Source organism: Phyllobates terribilis, unplaced genomic scaffold (assembly GCF_046119375.1).
Source record: "Phyllobates terribilis strain yellow unplaced genomic scaffold, ASM4611937v1 Scaffold_4__5_contigs__length_816908805, whole genome shotgun sequence".
NCBI classification, from domain to species: domain Eukaryota; kingdom Metazoa; phylum Chordata; class Amphibia; order Anura; family Dendrobatidae; genus Phyllobates; species Phyllobates terribilis.
Window position 1 is genome coordinate 522193698 of NW_027362764.1, and position 19504 is coordinate 522213201.

General features: G+C 41.1%; 1 protein-coding gene across 3 annotated transcripts in view; it reads right to left on the bottom strand.

The window, feature by feature from the left end:
* The window catches only part of ATP9B (ATPase phospholipid transporting 9B (putative)), a 383456-nt gene that overhangs the window by 34451 nt on the left and 329501 nt on the right, over positions 1-19504 (bottom strand). For all 3 annotated transcript variants that reach the window (XM_073678911.1, XM_073678910.1, XM_073678909.1), the window contains 3 exons: positions 15102-15185; positions 9961-10131; positions 9565-9663 (listed from right to left, as the gene is read on the bottom strand). In XM_073678911.1, the coding sequence (XP_073535012.1) occupies positions 9565-9663; positions 9961-10131; positions 15102-15185 (354 nt within the window). The remainder of the gene's footprint in view (positions 1-9564; positions 9664-9960; positions 10132-15101; positions 15186-19504) is intronic.

Genomic DNA, 19504 nt, shown 5'->3' on the forward strand with positions numbered 1-19504 from the left:
TCATTGATCTCCTCAAGACGTTGCCCCTGGAAGAACGCAGCCTGTGGCCGGAGAAGCTGCCAGACCTGATAGACTTATACAACCATATCCCGGTGAATGCTACAAATTGCACCCCGGCTTACCTGATGCGAGCAAGACCAGGTAAGCTGCCGATAGACCTGGAGATGGGAGTCCTGACACCCGAGGACACCTCCCCAGATGCGAACTGGGATACGGAACGGCGGCTACAGTACAAGAAGGTACAGGAGAGTGTGGAGAGGAGTCTGGCTCAAGCGAGAGAAAAGCAAGAGAGGCTCTTCAATCAACACGCCCCTGCTGGTCCCCTGGAACCTGGTGAGCAGGTCCTGAAGCGGAAGAGAAGGCTTCACAAGCTAGATAACCAGTGGGAGAGCGACCCGTACACAGTACTGCAGTCCGACCACAACAACCCGAAGGTATGTGAAATTACCAAGGATGGAGGAGAAACCACTAGCACCGTCTCCGGAGACCACCTAAAACGGTGCCCCGAGCAACTGCAGAGTCCAAGTGAAGATCAAGATGACCTTGAGCCCGCAGAAGACAAGGAAGAAATGATCAGCACAGTTCTTGGAGAGTTCCCACGGTCCTGGACTCGGATAAACGACGCAATAGTGGTACCCGTCCTACACTTCCTTCAACCAACCCAGCAGGAGCCTACAGGAGAGCAGGAAGAACAAGAGGAACAAGCAGCCCCGGAGGCAGAAGAACCCATGCCAGCAGCCCAGGAGAGTCAACCCTCTGCTGACAGCGAGCCTGCCATGCCTGCGGTAAACCAAAGGACACGCAGACAGCTGCCTGCACTGCCTGTAAACCCAGCTAGTAGCTGTACCCAAAATGCTAGTGGGGAAAGCCAGGTTAGACCACCACCAGACAGTGGGTTACGCAGGTCAACCCGGAGCACTAGGGGTCAAATACCAGCTCGCTGGAAGATCTAAATGCTGTATATTGCAAATGTTTTATGTTTGGTGCCTGGTTATTAATAATGTTTTTCCAGTTTCCCTAGTTGAATGGACTGACATGTCATGGACACTGAATGGCCGGAACTGTCTTGCAGATAGTTGCACCTGGTGCCCTCTTTCGAAGATGGCCACAGAAGAAAAACCTGTCCGGCGTGGCCTCCTTGTGGTCCAAAGTAGTTAGCTTTTACCTTGCCGCCACGCCCAAGGCCAGGAACTTGGGGTTTATAGGGACAGGTCCCCACACCGTGGAAAACTTCACCTTGTTGGGTGATATGGACACCCGGTCACGGAAGCGCCGTGACCTTAAGGACAAAATGTACTTGTGTATATGTTATGTTATCATTTATACCCTGTATTTGTGTTTCCTGTTTAGTCCGGAGTACTAAATTTTACTAGGGGGGAATGTGTCACCCCAGGCCTGGATGCCACAAATATTAAAGGCTGTGTCTGAGAGCAGGAGGGAGGTTCCCTGGTTAGAGACCATTAGCATGCAGCACCTCCTGTCCCAGGCCAGTAGGGGGAGCTGGCTGCCCCTATAAAAGCTGGAACTGGGGCAGGGTTAGAGAGACCAGAACCCACTTCTGAAGTGACCAGAAGGGTTCTCAGAGAAAAGTGACAGGTCAGCAGCAGCTGAGGAGTCCGTGAGGCAGAGGAGAGACTGCGAGCCAGGGACAGAGGCGACGAGAGTCGGTCCTGGCAGAGAGAATCACACAACCGGACATTCGGGTCCGAGGCTGTCAGGGTTATAAGCTCAGCAGCAGAGAACCAACCCGCGAGGGATTTCAGGTCCCTTGGCCTAAGAAGCCTGTAGGCTCTGCCACACATAGGGACCAGTACAGCGAGGAGAAAGCAAAAGGTACCCAAGGCCCGAGTCGCAAGCCATACAGTCGAGAAGTACACGGCCAGCTCAGGGACGTGGGCTATTACACCACGAAGAGGGGGATAGTCAGAAAGAGCATAGAGAGAACGGTAGGCCTACACACTCACCCTGACCAGTGGGGTTCCCCGAATGCTCTCAGACACCCAGGCCCATTCCTAACCGGTACTACTGTTGGGTCATTAATAATATCTACAATAAAGACCCTGAACTGTTTGAAGCGGACTCTGAACTCTTACTATTGCGGCCTGCACTATCACCCCCAACATCCACCTACACTACCCTGGGGCTACACTCCTCCCGTGGGGAGTTATCCTATCTCTGTGCTGCACACCAACACCAGCCCCAGTGGCCAGCCCTGCAGCGGCGGTTATCCCTGACCGCAATCCACGGGTGGCGTAGTCGGACACTTAAAACACTGATAAATAGACTGCCACAATTTGGTCTGACCACCCTGAGCCACGGGATCGGGTTGCCACTACTAACCCCAGCATCGTACAGAAGCCCGGTTCCGGGTACCCCACGGCCCAGGGGGCGAGTCAGCTTCAGACAGTGTTAGTTTTAGGGCTAGCGTAATAAAATAGCTAAATAAATAGAAAAGTAAAAAAAATATATAAATGCATAATTGTTCTTTTTAAAATTTTATTTTATACTAGAGGGTCAAAAGGCAAACTATAACTACATAGGAATTTTCTTTATATATAATACATGTTTTTGGGGAAAAAGGGGATTAATACTGGACTGATGGAAGGGACTCTGAGCACTAATTGTATATAGGTTATGGGGTGCAAAATACTTTTACTGCCTCAGGCACTGGCAATCCATGCTATACCCCTGGATGACCTTTAGGGGTTTTCCTGATACTATAATACTGATGGTCTATTCTTACCAGGAAGAAGGTGGAGACGCATGGGGCTCCTCTCTATGGGTGCACAAGTAGGTTTCCAACCCAGGTAAGCCCAATTTTAAGGACCTGGCACTAATAGAGTGTCAAGATTTTTACTTTTGTACTATCGCTAGCATCAATATCAGATAACTTAGGCCACGACTAGCAACATTCTAACCGATGAGCCAACTGAAAGGGATACAACACCTTGCATGATCTTCTTCTTTACCAGGTACAGTCCTATAGAAAGGTGTCAGGCCTCCACCATCACTGATCTGATATTGTTGGCTTACAGTGGGTACGGAAAGTATGCAGACCCCTTTAAATTGTTCACTCTTTGTTTCATTGCAGCCATTTGGTAAATTGTAAAAAGTTAATTTTTTTTCTCATTAAAATACACTCTGCACCCCATCTTGACTGAAAAAAACAGAAATGTAGAAATTTTTGCAAATTTATTAAAAAAGAAAAACTGAAATATCACATGGTCATAAGTATTCAGACCCTTTGCTCAGTATTTAGTAGAAGCACCTTTTTGAGCTAGTACAGCCATGAGTCTTCTTGGGAATGATACAAGTTTTTCACACCTGGATTTGGGGATCTTCTGCCATTCTTCCTTGCAGATCTTCTCCAGTTCCATCAGGTTGGATGGTGAATGTTGGTGGACAGCGATTTTCAGGTCTCTCCAGAGATACTCAATTGGGTTTAGGTCAGGGCTCTGGCTGGGCCAGTCAAGAATGGTTACAGAGTTGTTCTGAAGCCACTCCTTTGTTATTTTAGCTGTGTGCTTAGGGTCATTGTCATTGGAAGGTGAACCTTCGGCCAAGTCTGAGGTTCCAGAGCACTCTGGAAGAAGTTTTCATCCAGGACATCTCTGTACTTGGCCGCATTCATGTTTCCTTCAATTGCAACCAGTCATCCTGTCCCTGCAGCTCAAAAACACCCCCATAGCATGATGCTGCCACCACGTTTCAGTGTTGGGATTGTATTGGGCAGGTGATGAGCAGTGCCTGGTTTTCTCCTCACATACCGCTTAGAATTATCACCAAAAAGTTCTATCTTAGTTTCATCAGACCAGAGAATCTTATTTCTCATAGTCTGGGAGTCCTTCATGTGTTTTTGAGCAAACTCTATGCGGGCTTTCATATGTCTTGCACTGAGGAGAGGCTTCCGTCGGGCCACTCTGCCATAAAGGCCCGACTGGTGGAGGGCTGCAGTGATAGTTGACTTTGTGGAACTTTCTCCCATCTCCCTACTGCATCTCTGGAGCTCAGCCACAGTGATCTTGGGGTTCTTCTTTACCTCTCTCACCGAGGCTCTTCTCCCACGATTGCTCAGTTTGGATGGACGGCCAGGTCTAGGAAGACTTCTGGTGGTCCCAAACTTCTTCCATTTAAGGATTATGGAGGCCACTGTGCTCTTAAGAATCTTGACTAATGCAGAAATTCTTTTGTAACCTTGGCCAGATCGGTGCCTTAACACAATTCTGTCTCTGAGCTCCTTGGGCAGTTCCTTTGAGCTCATAATTCTCATTTGGTCTGACATGCACTTCGAGGTGTGAGGTCTTATATAGACAGGTGTGTGCCTTTCTAAATCAAGTCCTATCAGTATAGTTAAACACAGCTGGACTCCAATGAAGGAGTAGAACCATCTCAAGGAGGATCACAAGGAAATGGACAGCATGTGACTTAAATATAGGTGTCTGAGCAAAGGGTCTGAATACTTATGACCATGTGATATTTCAGTTTTTCTTTTTTAATACATTTGCAGAAATTTCTACATTTCTGTTTTTTTTTTCAGTCAAGACGGGGTGCAGAGTGTACGTTAATGAGAAAAAAAAAAGAACTTTTTAGAATTTACCAAATCGCTGCAATGAAACAAAGAGTGAAAAATTTAAAGGGGTCTGAATACTTTCCATACCCACTGTATGATAAGAACAGGTCATCAATATTATAGCCCTCAAAAATCCATTTAACATTTCATTTTATGTTAAAGAATTAACCTCCTTCACTCCTAAAGAACATGCTTTACATAAAACTATATTATTATTATTAGTCCATACAAACAATTATACAATAACTGAGTAGTTTCTAAAATATTTCTTAGGACCCAGAAACCTACTAGAACATGTAGGCACCATAAAAAAATGTGAGCAAATGATTAGCTTTTCAAATTTCATTTCAAAGTCCTTACACGGTAAATTGACATAATTGTAGTCTCCCTACTTATTATAAACTATAGGAAAACGCAAAGTAAATAGATTTTGTTCAAGAAACTTAATTTGCGATGTTACTTTCTGAAAAGGTCAACAAAAATTGATCTGAAGTTTTATCAGAAGCATTAATAATTTAATTGCAAATAGGAGTCTGCAGGGCCTAATCTGCTATTCTGATGTTTCACAACAAACTGCATTTACATGTAAATGATATTCTAATAATTATTTCTGTTGGAAAAGTGCTTCATTTAGACGAGACACAGACATATGTCTTATCAGAGAGTGCCAAAGAAGTCGTAACAACTTTGCCATTTTTATTTTAGGACATAAAACAAAGTTATAATTAAAAGTGCATGGAAAATTGCTGCCTCCTCAGCACAGCCTTAAAAAATAATTATTATTTAAAATATTCTATGGAGTACTCAGCATATTCTCATATATTTTATGTGTTTAATTATCTGCCACTCAGTAATCCTTCTCTGTGTGCAATAAAGAACACAATGTCTGGCTAATCGACGTACATAGGAATTAAGGACAACAGTGGAAAACGTTGCTCGCTAACCATGCATTAATGATGGCAAAGGTTGAAGATGACTATCTAGAGCAGGGGTGGTGAAACTCAGGCCAGCGTGCCATTTACGGCCCTCGATTACCTTTTATCCGCCCCCTCTGGACAGATTTCTGGGGACCACAGTGCTTGGGCCGGCAGCTGTATTTTGCCGGCCGCCGGCGCATTAATTTCTTCTTGCTGTGTGTGCACGTAGTGTTCACTACTGAATTCTCAGGAGTGTGCAACGAAAGATTACATCCTGACACCAGGGCCAGCGTGAGGACATACTTTGTGGGCGCAATCTGTACGCCCCCAAAGGATGGTATAAATATCCAAATGGCCCTTGGCAGAAAAAAAGATTCCCCACCCCTGATCTAGAGTGTCTCTACTTTTACAGTAATCTTCTTGCTTTAGTGAAAACAAGTTAAAAGGAATTTTTCAGGTAAAAATCTGTTTATAAATTTTATGTTAATAGTAAATTCTAGAATTTACTAATATATTTATATCAGGCCGGCTGCCCAGAACCTCTGGTAGTCCTGATCCAATATCACATGTCTATGAGTGGCAAAAGTATGTGAACCTTTAGGATTAGCAGGTAATTTGAAGGTGAAATTCAAAGTCTGGTGTTTGCAATCAGGTGTAAGTGGGTGTCCTGTTTTACTAAAAAGAACATGGATCTATCAAAGTCTGAACTTCACAACCCATTTGTGAAAGTGTATCATGGCATAAGCAAATGATATCTCTGAGGGCCTCAAAGGAAGAGTTGTTGATGTTGATCATGCTGGAAAAGGTTACAAAACCATCTAAAAAAAGAGTTTGGACTCCACTAGTAATGAGCGAGCATGTGCATTTAACCATTTAATCGAGCATGCTCGGATGCTTACCGAGTATCTTCGGGGTGCTCGAATGTTATGTCTGAGACCCTGCATCTACATGATTTATGACTGTTAGAAAGCCTCAACACATGCAGGGATCGCTTGTTTGTTAGGGAATCCTCACATGTGTTGAGGCTGTCTAAAAGCCGTAAATCATGCAGACGCAGGGACTCTAACATAATATACGAGCACGTCGAAGATACTCGGTAAGCGCCCGAGTATGCTTGTATGCTTGGTTAAAGGGTTAAACGAGCACACTTGCTCATCACTAGACTCCACCAATCAACAGTCAGACGTGTACAAATGAAGTAAATTCAAGACCATTATTACCCTGCCACCGAGGGGCAGACCAACAAAGATCACTACAGGAACAAGTGTGCAAGGTCGCGAAGGAATCCAAGGTAACATCTAAGCAACTAAAGGCCTCTCTCACATCAGATAATTTTAACTTTACAAGTCAACCATCTGGAGGACACTAAACAAGAATGGTGTGCATGACAGAATTGCAAGGAGAAAGTCACTGCTCTATAAAAAGGACACTGCTGCCCTTCTGCAGTTTGTTAAAGATCCCGTTGGCAAACCAGAAGGCTACAGTAACAATGTTTTTGATGGATGAGAGCAAAATATAGCTTTTTTGTTTAAATGAGAAGCATTATGTTTGGAAAAAAAAATACTGTATTACAGAAAAAGAAAACTCATCGCATCTGTGAAACACAGTAGTGGTGGCCATGACGGCTTGCCGTCATTGATTGAACAATAAATTATTAGGTTTTTTAGCACATTCTATAGGATAATATCTCTAGAGCTGAATCTCGATCATAAATCACGCTGAAGGACAATCACCGAAAGCACACCAGTAGTTCTACCAAAAGAATGGTTAACGAATATAGTTCAAATCTTGTGGAAGGACCTGAAGTAAGCAGTTCATGGGAGAAAACACACCAACAAAACAGAGTTAAAGTGGTTTTGTAGGGAGGAATGGGCTAAAATTCATAGTTCACATACTTTTGCCTCTCACAGATGTGAAGATGGATCATTTTACTTAATAAAAAATGACAAAGTCTAATATTTATGACTGATTTGTTTTATTTGACCCTCTTTAACATACCTTCAGTTATTGGAAATAATGACTTTGTTTCCTTTATGAGATACTGCTGCTGATCTCTTTTGCCCTTCCGATAGTAGAGATCAGTTTGTTCAACTCACCCGCAAAGTGATCAGCAACCTTTTTTATTTGATGTGCCAATTTATAAAAATATCAAATCTGAAGGTGTGCCATGCAATATGAAAATCATGTAACACAAGCAGTAAGGGAATTTTCACAATCGTGAGATATGCAGGAAATTTTTCAAACAAAAAATCCACTTCATCCTTCCTAAAGAAAAGTCAAAGGTTTGCTCTTTGGGATTTGACATTCACACTCATTACATAAGGGTTCCGGGACTAGACCTAATTTAGCATACAAAACTGATAGAATACATTTTATTTTGAACCCCCATTTTACATTTATATACTATATTTGATTTTCACATGTCTGTGTTTTTTTTTTTTTTTTTTTTTTTAAAGAGTGTACGGCCTTTGGTTTTCATTGGTTTTGGTCTCAGTTTCATCCCAAAATTTATGTAGGATTTCCAGGCATTCACAAGCAATCCGTCAATGAAAAATAGACAGCATGCAGATGCCAACAGTGTGCTGTTCATTTTCATTTACGGACTTATTCAACTGAATAGATAAATTTTGTCCGCGAGATGGATCAGAATAGGACATATCTCCATTTTTAATGTGGGCCATTGGTCAGCTAAAAAACAAATAAAAATGGACATGTGGATAGATCTATAAAATGTAACGTGTGAGTGTGCTATCAGTGGAAAAAACTTTTCCACCAAATTTTTCAAGTTGAACTGGACACACAATGTAATAGTGGCTGCAGAGCAGAATAAAACATTTTTTTTATTTTTTTTTTAATTTTGCCTCTGCGTTGCGGAAATTTTAGCTATGAAAATATTTGACACCTAAACAGTTAATTTTTTTTTAAGTTCAAGTGGGCATTACTAGAGTGATATCACTGGGGCCACGTATTTCCTTTTTCTGATGCTGAACAATCAAAAGCAGGCAGCAACACACTGAGAAAAGAACATGCTCCACAATAGCTTAGAAAAGGCTCAGTGTGAGACATGTATTGACAAACAGTACGCTCTTCTCACTGCAGAGTGATGACATGCTGGATCACAGCAGAATGGAGTGTGATTAACAGCTTTCAGCTCTCATCTCTGTTGAGTCTCAATATAAACACTACTAGTAGCTCTCCTCTCAAATCCAAATGAACTTTATTGGCAGGACCAAATATAAATTAGCATTGTCAAAGCAAGTGTAGTGCTGCCAACTCTGCTGCACTGCCCCTCCCCCACACTGAGTGCTAGAGGTGAAAGCTGTTACTCACACTCACATCTCCTGTGCTCCAGCACATGTAATCAATCTACAATGACCAGACACACAGACTCACATAGAGTCTGTTCTAAGCTATAGTGGGGGAGTGTACTTCTTCCCTTTGTATGCGGATGCCTGCTGAAGAGCGGGCAGCATTATAAGAGAAGTGTTCGTAGTGAAGCTTAACTCTGCAGCACTGCACCTTTCTGCAAACTGACTGCCAGAGCTGAGAGATGTTGGTTAATCACACTCAGGTCTGCTGTGCTCCAGCACATCATCTCTCTGCAGTGAGGAAGGCAGACTGCTTGTCAATGCTATTGTGGGGGCATGTTTTCTTTGCTCAGCGTGTTGCTGCCGGCTTATGATTGGTAAGCATCAGAAAGAGGAAAAAGTACACACCCCCAGTGAATTTCTCTAGTAATGCCCAGTGCCAAATACCTTGATTGCTAATTCTCCACAATGGACAGGCGAAATAAAAAACAAAACAAAAATGCTTTATTCTGCTCAGTATTGTCTATTACATCTTGTGCCCAGTTAGACATGAAAAATTTGGTAAAAGGTCCTTTTTAGATGGAAAGCCCTTTGATTTCAATCAGAACTGAGTAAACACTGAATTTTGTTGGTGGTACTGTAGGGGTATCAAATACTTGATGATGGGTTACACTGATGACCTCTTACTTTAAGCACTCTAATTTATGTTGTTTATTGTATGATTAAAAAGCATAATGTAAAAAGATCTAAGATTACCAAATAGACTTACTGGTCTGAAAATGTGAATATCCTGGTTCCGTGATACTAGGTGAGAACTCTTTGCTATACAAGTTGCTGTTTCCAGCTTGTCTCCCGTAAGCATCCATATCTAAAAGCAAATAAAAAAAAATAACATATTGTCACCAAGTTCTCTCCTCAAGAGGTTTTAGGGGTCTATTTTAAGGGGGTTATTGTCGATAGACTCATAGGCATTGAGAACCATGTAAATTTGTTTTGATGCCTTTTTATGGTGGAGCAATCTTCCACCAGGGTTGCAAATACGATAAAGCAAAACAAGCAAATTTCCCAGGCAGGACTTTATTTAGAAAAACAACAAAGCTACGTATATGGCATCAAGACAGCTACATTCTCAACTGTCTTTATTTACGTCACTGGATGCACATACCTTTATCCCTGCGTTTCTCAACATCTCCAGAGTGGGCCTGACATCGGCCTGTAGTTGATCCTCCACACCAGTTAAGCAGAGTAGCTCCATTTCCCTTTCCAGGCTCTCTACCACAGCTGCCACCTTTAGACCTCTGTCATGTATACTTAGCTTGGCTTGATTGTACCGATTCTGGACAAAGAGATCATAAATGAAAAATTAAACATCCATGAATATAAAATGAAAGTCCAAACAAGCAGGTAGGGAACACTCTAAAATAGAAAAAACAGTATTCTTTATTTATCCATCTATGGATAAATTAAGAAATCCCTTATCTCCCCATTCTGGATTGCTGCCTATCATTTTGTTTGGATATGAAGTGGGCCTGGATGTTCAAGGACCAAGTGTCCTGCACCCTTGGTGATACCCTTTAATATGTCACTGCCCTGTGTACTAATATGGAAGATCAAAACTGCTGTGAGACTGTCGAGAAGCCAATAGAAATGGCTTTGAGCCCTGCTCATCGTAGAAGGAGCACAGCTTCTGGAGTGGCATGTCAGTACAGCCGAGAAGACTGCCAGAGGGGGAAGGAAACTAATTAAGCCCAGAGCTTTACTCCAAAAAAGCAAATTAGTAGCAACATCAGGGGGACACACTGAAGCAAAGAATTCTGAAAATTGTATTTTGAATTAAAACACTGCAAATTGGGGCTCATTCAGATATCCATTTTTTGACATACGAGAGAAAATCGGTTCTGGTTTCATCAATAATTTTGTTCAGTCTTTCATCAGAGTTTCATCTGAGTATGAGAATCGGATGAGAAAAAAAAAAAGTTTCTCTACCTTATTCTTTCAATCCTATTGAATTTTTTCATGGACCCATAGACTTGCATTGCCAATTTTGATCTGACATTCTGGTCCATATTGGACATGTCTCAGCGATTTAGTGAGGACCACTGGGTACGCAAAAAAATCAGACATGTGAACAGCACCCTCATATACACAAATTTTATCCGTGAAAAACACGGATAGAATTTGTACGCAACAAAATGGATGTCTCAATGAGCCTTTACAGTACATTAAAACTGCTACTAACAGCTTGATTCATGGGATAAGAGTTTGGTCACCATATACAGAGGGTGAAATAAGTATTGAACACGTAAACAATTTTCAAAGTAAATATATTTTTAAAGGCGCTATTGACAAGAAATTCTCACCAGATGTTAGTGACAACCCATCCAATCCACACAGGAAAAGAAATCAAACTATGGATATCATAATTTAGTTATACCATACCATAAATTAAGTTATGTGCAATAATGAGAAATGACACAGGGAAAAAGTATTGAACACATGAAAGAAAGAGAGGTGCAATAAGCCATGGAAAGTTATGACACCAGCTGAAATCTATCAGTAATTAGAAAGCAATCCTGACACTTAGTGAAAAATAATAACTGCCGGTTCACTGATGGTCTATAAAAAGGTGTCTCATTTGTGCCACACAAAAAACATCTCATGATGGGTAAAACCAGTGAGCTGTCTCAAGACTTTTGCAACTTTATTGTTGCAAAACATACTGATTGCATGGGTTAGAGAAGAATTTCCAAACTACTGAAGGTTCCAGGAAGCACTGTTGGGGCCATAATCCAGAAGTGGAAAGAACATCACTTCACCATAAACTGGCCATGACCAGGTGCTCCCTGCAAGATTTCAGACAGAGGAGTGAAAAGAATTATCAAAAGAGTTGTGCAAGAGCCAAGGACCACCTGAGGAGAGCTGCAGAAAGATAGAGAAATGTGTCAGAGCATTTTTTCTATCACCGCCATGTGGATTTTAATTTTTTTATTTTTATGGAATAAAATAAGAGGATTTGATCTATTTTTGGATGCATTGATCAACGCACTATTTTTCTGATGGTCAGCAGTATTTGAAACGGCACCCATTGCATAAAAAAGGAACAGATTTGGTCATTCACTGCACGGTGAGCGATTTATTAACGCCTTTTTTAAAGCGCACCCTGTCAGCAGCATTGTGCTCAGTAAACTACATACATTATCAGGTTGGCACTGTTACACTGATTAAAATGATACCTGAGTTGATGAAATCTGTGCTGTGGTTCTTGTGTAATCTTTACTTTCAGTTTGGAGATAATGATATGCTCGTGCTTCGGGGCGGCCTGTGGGGGGGGTTCTCTATCTGGTGCTGCTTATATATTCATCTGTATGCTCTTATGACAGCTCACTGATGGTTCAGTAACCTGCCTCCTATTTTACCCAGCCCCGCACTACTAGATGCATTATGTACCGAGACACTCTTGATCGTGATAAAAAAAATCTGCTGCCATCTGCCAGGATGATGAAGATGAAATGAGGGTGGATATTTCAGCAAGATAATGATCCCAAACACACAGCCAAGGAAACTCTCAATTGGTTTCAGAAAAATAAAATAAAGTTGCTAGAATGGCCCAGCCAATCACCTGACCTGAATCCAATAGACAAATTATGGATTATTCTGGATTTGAAGAGTGTTTGTGTGGAAGAATGGGCCAAAATCACACCCGGGCAATGCATGCGACTAGTTTCTCCATACAGGAGGCGTCTTGAATCTGTCATTACCAACAAAGGCTCCTGTACGAAGTATTAATTACATTTCTGTAAGCGTGTTCAATATTTTTTCCATGTGTCATTTCTCATTATTACACATAATTTATGGACATCTATGGTTTGATTTCTTTGCCTGTGTGAATTGGTTGGGTTGTTACCAGCATCTGATGAGAAATTCATGTCTATAGCACCTTTAGAAATATATTTACTTAGAAAATAGGTGACATGTTCAATACTTATTACTTATTTCACCTGCTGTACATTTTATAAACTTATGGCCATTTTTATAACATTCATGTGCAATCACCTTTTTCTCTCTCCCCACAGAAAAAATATCAAAGCTCAATCAAGCAGAGATTGCAAATTAGAAGAAGCAATGAGGAAACAAGATTAAAAGAGTTGTCCCCTGAACAACAAAAGTACTGTTTACTTGAAAGATCATGTAAAATTAAACACACAATTGGGTGTGTTTAAAAAAAATGTTGCTGTGTGGAAATAAACTTTGAAAGGTGCTCTGCTGTATACTGTGTCCGATCAATTAGGCCATGTGCATACGTTGCGTTTTTTTCCGAGCGGATTTGTTAACAAAACCTGAAGCAAAGCCTGATGCCAGCAAAGCGAATGAGAATCCTGAAGTGTCATGCACACGTTGAGTATTTTTGACTTGCAGATTTGGTGCAGAAAATAATCTGCAGCATGTCAATTCTCTGCGATTTTGCCTGTGTTTTGAATGCACAGAAAAAACGCAGGCAAAAAAAAAGCGGCAAAAAGGCAACGTTTTTGAGGCTGTGTTTTTGCTGTCAACAGATACAGAAATTGTGCAGAAATTTCTGCACACAAAATACTCAACGGGTGCACATACCCTTAGAAGTGCGTTAGCTGCTGGTCGGCGTACGCTGTTTGTAATGATCCCAGAAAAGGAGGTAAGGAGGATAAGTGAATATTCTCTACTGATGCCACTGGCAGAGGTAATTCCATGCTTATGGTGTAACTCCTCCCTGCCTGATCCATTCCTCAAAGTAGCAATGGTATTCAATTTAAAAGAAGACATTTTAGCTCACCTCAATAAATCAATGTAGTGCGGTACAAGCAGCTCAGTGGATGGACATATAGGCTGGTTTTTCACTTTATATGCCGGACGCTGAGCTTGTTGCACTGCACTAGTGTGATTTATTGAGGTGAGTTCTGCTGTAGCACATACAATCACTACTCAGATGAAAGGAACAAGCAAGGAGGAGTAAAGTAATAAGCATGGAAAAACCCCTGGCAGCAGCATCAAGAGAGTATATTGAATTCCACTCCTTACTACCTTGTGTGGGATTAGGACAAACAACATGTGCTGACCAGCAGATAAAGTATTTCTCTAGTCGGACACAGACAGTTACACAGGGTACCATTATAAGTTAATCCTTGCACAGCAATATGGTTTTTAACACATCAAGTTGTTAAACTGCTTACATTTCCATTATATATTCACTAAACACATTCCCTTTAATAGCGTTCAGCTATTTTAATAGCATATTTCTAAATAAACATGATAACGCCAACAATAAGTCTGCATAGTGCATTAGGAACTTAAATAAGATGGGTCTGAATTTGTTTTTGTGGTGTAGGAGGTAAAGCTCAAGTCCACATTTTCTGCATGCATTTTGACATATTTTGCTTTTAGACAATCGACAGAGAAAGTTCCCTAAAAAGGACAAGCTGGAATCTGTTTTGCATAGGTTCTTTTGTAATGCATTAATGCAGATCTGTCACCAGATTTCTCAATGGAAACTGCAAACATAGATATCTTAGACCTGATGCGTCTGATTTATATACTTTAAATCTTTATATATTTCATTTTTAACTTTTTTTTTTCTGGGGTGAACAGATTAAAACTTTGTCCTAGAACTCATTGGACTCTAGCTATGCCAATGGCTGTTTCATTCTATAGATAGACATACAATGCTGATTTTATAGCTGTTCTGACATGGTTTTCAAAGTGAGTACACTAGTTTTATCAGGTCTAAGAGATCTATTTGATAATGTATGCAGTTTGTATAGTGAAATCTGGCGACAGATCATGTCCTCTATTTGGTATTGTATTTATATGGTCAACTCTGGTACTGCGTACAGCGATATTTTTCTGATCACCCTGTAGAAAAAAAATATTGCTCTGAAAGTGTTCTTCTCATTTCCAAACGTATAAAACAAATAAAACCAGGACTATTCCAACAATGTGCTTTAGAAGAATTATACGGTACTAATCAAAATTAATTAACAGGTTTCCTTCAAGTAAATGAGACATTTGTAATGTTCCAGTGCAGGCTACATAGTAAGAAACAGCAGTATCGCATACATTCATATGTAAAAAGGACTGGAGCAATAGGATTAATACATGCTGTAAAAGTGAAGAACAAATGATCACTGGTCAGTCATATTCCCACCACCTCAAATCTATAATTGAGTCAATTCAAGTATTATACAATGCTGCAAATATGCTGCTAGTGCTATAATGTAAAACTGACAAACACCAATCAATGCATAAAGTTAATGTTCATGTATATTTTAATGGTACCTCAAAATCTTGATACTGCTCTTCAGATAATGATTTTTTGGCAACAACTAGAGTTCTTAGTCCTTCTCTTGCCATGTTTCCACACTAAAAAATTCAAAGAAATACTGTGACAAATGTGGGTAATACTGCTTGTAAAATTACATTTTTCACATATGTGACATCACTATTACACTACTGCTTGTCTGATGTCCTATGTCTTCACGGTCTGAAGTGCTGGTGGGTGGTACAGCAGGTTAAATGTGTAGAAAAAGATCTAACATGCCAAGCATGCCACATGTTAGGACCTAGGTGCTCAGTAAGCTGAGAAGCGCCCCCTATCCTCTGCTTCATGCAGATGACAAGGTAAATCGTTTGGTAGAACAGATTAATTTAAAGGTTCCCCTACAAGTTAAATATTAGCTAATAAAAAAAGACAATTTCAACGGTAACAAAAGTTTATCATATGAAATGAGGTTGACTTTGTTTGATTTCATGTTGAATGGTTTGTCAATCATCAACCTGTCTTGTGATTAGGGCCACCCTTATTAGGAGTTTGGTTTTGACAGTGATTCACTTGTCTGAGTATCTCCGATTAAGTGACGTCACTGAACTGGTGTGATGACAACACTAAACCTTCAATAGGAAATGAGTCATGTCAATCACCACTGAATATATAGGGCTATTTACTGTACATATCCCATATATTATACTCCAGTAACATTAGCATTTCTGTGAGATTCCAGGCAATTAACTAGATGTGCAAGATACTTTATGTTCAGACCACAATGGTGAACAATGTGCTCCTAACAGGAGGAAATTGACAGGTATGCTAATTCTCTAGTAAGTCACCACATTTACTACTCCATCCTCTTAATAAAGGGAACCTGGAAATATTTTAGAAATATACTAAGTTCCGTAATTAATAGGGTAAAATACACTGCTCAAAAAAAAAAAGGGAACACTTAACGCAATGTAACTCCATGTAAATAACACTTCTGTGAAATCTAACTGTCCAGTTATGAAGCAACACTGATTGTGAATCAATTTCTCCTGCTGTTGTGAAAATGGAACAGACGGCAGATAGAAATGATAGGCAATTAGCAAGATACCCCCTATAAAGGAGTGGTTCTACGGGTGGTGACCACAGACCATTTCTCTGTTCTCATCCTTTTTGGCTGTTGCTTTGGTCACTTTTACCTTTTGCCATTGCCCTTATCCCTAGAGGTACAGTAGCATGAGATGGACTCTACAGCCCACAGAAGTTGCTCAGGTAGTGCAGCTCATCCAGGATGGCACATCAATGCGAGCTGTGGCAAGAAGGGTAGCTGTGTCTGTCAGCACAGTGTCCAGAGCATGGAGCAGATACCAGGAGACAGGCCAGTACACCAGGAAACAAGCCAGTACACCAGGAGACAGGCCAGTACACCAGGAGACAGGCCAGTACACCAGGAGACAGGCCAGTACACCAGGACACGTGGAGGGCAGCAACCCAGCAGTAGGACCGCTACCTCCTCCTTTGTGCAAGAAGGAGCAGTGCCAGAGTCCTGCAAAATGACCTCCAGCAGGCAACTAACATCCATGTGTCTGCTCAAACTGTCAGAAACAGACTCCATGAGGGTAGTATGATGGTCTGACATCCACAAGTGGGTGTTGTGCTTACAGCCCAACACCGTGCAGGGCGATTGGCATTTGCCAGAGAACACCAAGACTGGCATATTCAACATTGGCGCCCAGAGCTCTTCACGGATGAGAGCAGGTTCACACTGAGCACATGTGACAGACGTGACAGAATCTGGAGACGCTGTGGTTGCCGCCTGCAACATCCTCCAGAATGACCGGTTTGGCAGTGGGTCAGTAATGGTGTGGGGAGGCATTTCTTTAAAGGGCCGCACAGCCCTCCATGTGCTAGCCTGAGGTACCCTGACTGCCATTAGGTACCAGGATGAGATCCTCAGATCCATTGTGAGACCATATGCAGGTACAATGGGCCCTGGGTTCCTTCTGATGCATGACAATGCTAGGCCTCATGTGGCTGAAGTGTGTCAGTAGTTCCTGCATGATGAAGGCATTGATGCTTTGGACTGGCCTGCCTGTTTCCCAGACGTGAATCCAATTGAGAACATCTGGGACATCATGTCTCATTCCATCCACCAACGTCACGTTGCACCACAGACTGTCCAGGAGTTGACTGATGCTTTAATCCAGGCCTGGAAGGAGATCCCTCAGGCCACGGCCCAACTATTAGTATTTGGTCAGTATTCGGTCAGTATTTTTTCTCAAGAGTGGGAGTCAAAACCAGGAGTGGGTGATAAATGCAGAATCGGTGCACTTGTTTGTATTATACCTTTTCTCTGATTGTTCCTCACTTGGTTTTGGCTCCCACTCCTGAGAAAAAATACTGACCAAATACTGAAAGTGGGGCCGTGGCCTCAGGAGAACATCTGCCGCCTCATCAGGAGCATGCCCAGGCGTTGTAGGGGGTCATACAGGAACGTAGAGGCCATACACACTACTGAGCATCATTTCCTTGTCTTGAGGCATTTCCACTGAAGTTGGATCAGCCTGTAATTTGATTTTCCACTCCGATTTTGAGTGTCATTAGAAATCCAGACCTCCATGGGATATTCATTTTGATTTAAATTGATAATTTTTATGTTTTATTGTTCTCAACACATTCCACTATGTAATGAATAAAGATTTGCAACTGGAATATTTCATTCAGTGATACCTAGGATGTGGTATTTTCATGTTCCCTTTATTTTTTTGAACAGTGTATGTATAAAAACACAATGTACAACCCCTGGCAAAAATTATGGAATCACCGGAGGATGTTCATTCAGTTGTTTAATGTTGTTGAAAAAAAGCAGATCACAGACATGGCACAAAACTAAAGTCATTTCAAATGGCAACTTTAAGGTTTTAAGAAACACTAAAAGAAATCAAGATTAAAAATGTGGTACTCAGTAAGGGTAATTTTATTCAGACCAAGCAGAAGGAAAAAATTATGGAATCACTCAATTCTGAGGAAAAAATTATGGAATAACCCTGTAAATTTTCATTTCCAAAACTAACACCTGCATCAAATTAGATCTGCTCGTTAGTCTGCATCTAAAAAGGAGTGATCACACCTTGGAGAACTGTTGCACCATGTGGACTGACATAAATCATGGCTCCAACATGAGAGATGTCAATAGAAACAAAGGAGAGGATTATCAAACTCTTAAAAGAAGGTAAATCATCACGCAATGTTGCAAAAGATGTTGGTTGTTCACAGTCAGCTGTGTCTAAAATCTGGACCAAATACAAACAACATGGGAAGGTTGTTAAAGGCAAACATACTGGTAGACCAAGGAAGACATCAAAGCGTCAAGACCGGAAACGTAAAGCAATATGTCTCCAAAACAGGAAATGCACAACAAAACAAATGAGGAAGGAATGGGAGGAAACTGGAGTCAATGTCTGTGACCGAACTGTAGGAAACCGCCTAAAGGAAATGGGATTTACATACAGTAAAGCTAAACATAAGCCATCATTAACACCTAAACAGAAAAAACAAGGTTACAATGGGCTAAGGAAAAGCAATCGTGGACTGTGGATGACTGGATGACTGGATGAAAGTCATATTCAGTGATGAATCGCGAATCTGCATTGGGCAAGGTGATGATGCTGGAACTTTTGTTTGGTGCCGTTCCAATGAGATTTTTAAAGATGACTACATGAAGAGAACATGCAAATTTCCACAGTCATTGATGATATGGGGCTGCATGTCAGGTAAAGGCACTGCGGAGATGGCTGTCATTACATCTTCAATCAATGCCCAAGTTTACGTTGATATTTTGGACAGTTTTCTTATCCCATCAATTGAAAGGATGTTTGGGGATGATGACATCATTTTTCAAGATGATAATGCATCCTGCCATAGAGCAAAAACTGTGAAAACATTCCTTGAAAGAAGACACACAAGGTCATTGACATGGCCTGCAAATAGACCGGATCTCAATCCAATTGAAAATCTTTGGTGGAAGTTGAAGAAAATGGTCCATGACAAGGCTTCAACCTGCAAAGCTGATCTGGCAACAGCAATCAGAGAAAGTTGGAGCCAGATTGAAGAAGAGTACTGTTTGTCACTCATTAAGTCCATGCCTCAGAGACTGCAAGCTGTTATTAAAGCCAGAGGTGGTGCAACAAAATACTAGTGATGCATTGGAGCGTTCTTTTGTGTGTTTTTCATGATTCCATAATTTTTTCCTCAGAATTAAGTGATTCCATAATTTTTTCCCTATGCTTGGTCTGAAAAAAATTACCCTTACTGAGTACCACATTTTTTATCTTGATTTCTTTTAGTGTTTCTTAAAGCCCTAAAGTTACTATTTGAAATGACTTTAGTTTTGTGCCATGTCTGTGATCTGCTTTTTTTCAACAAC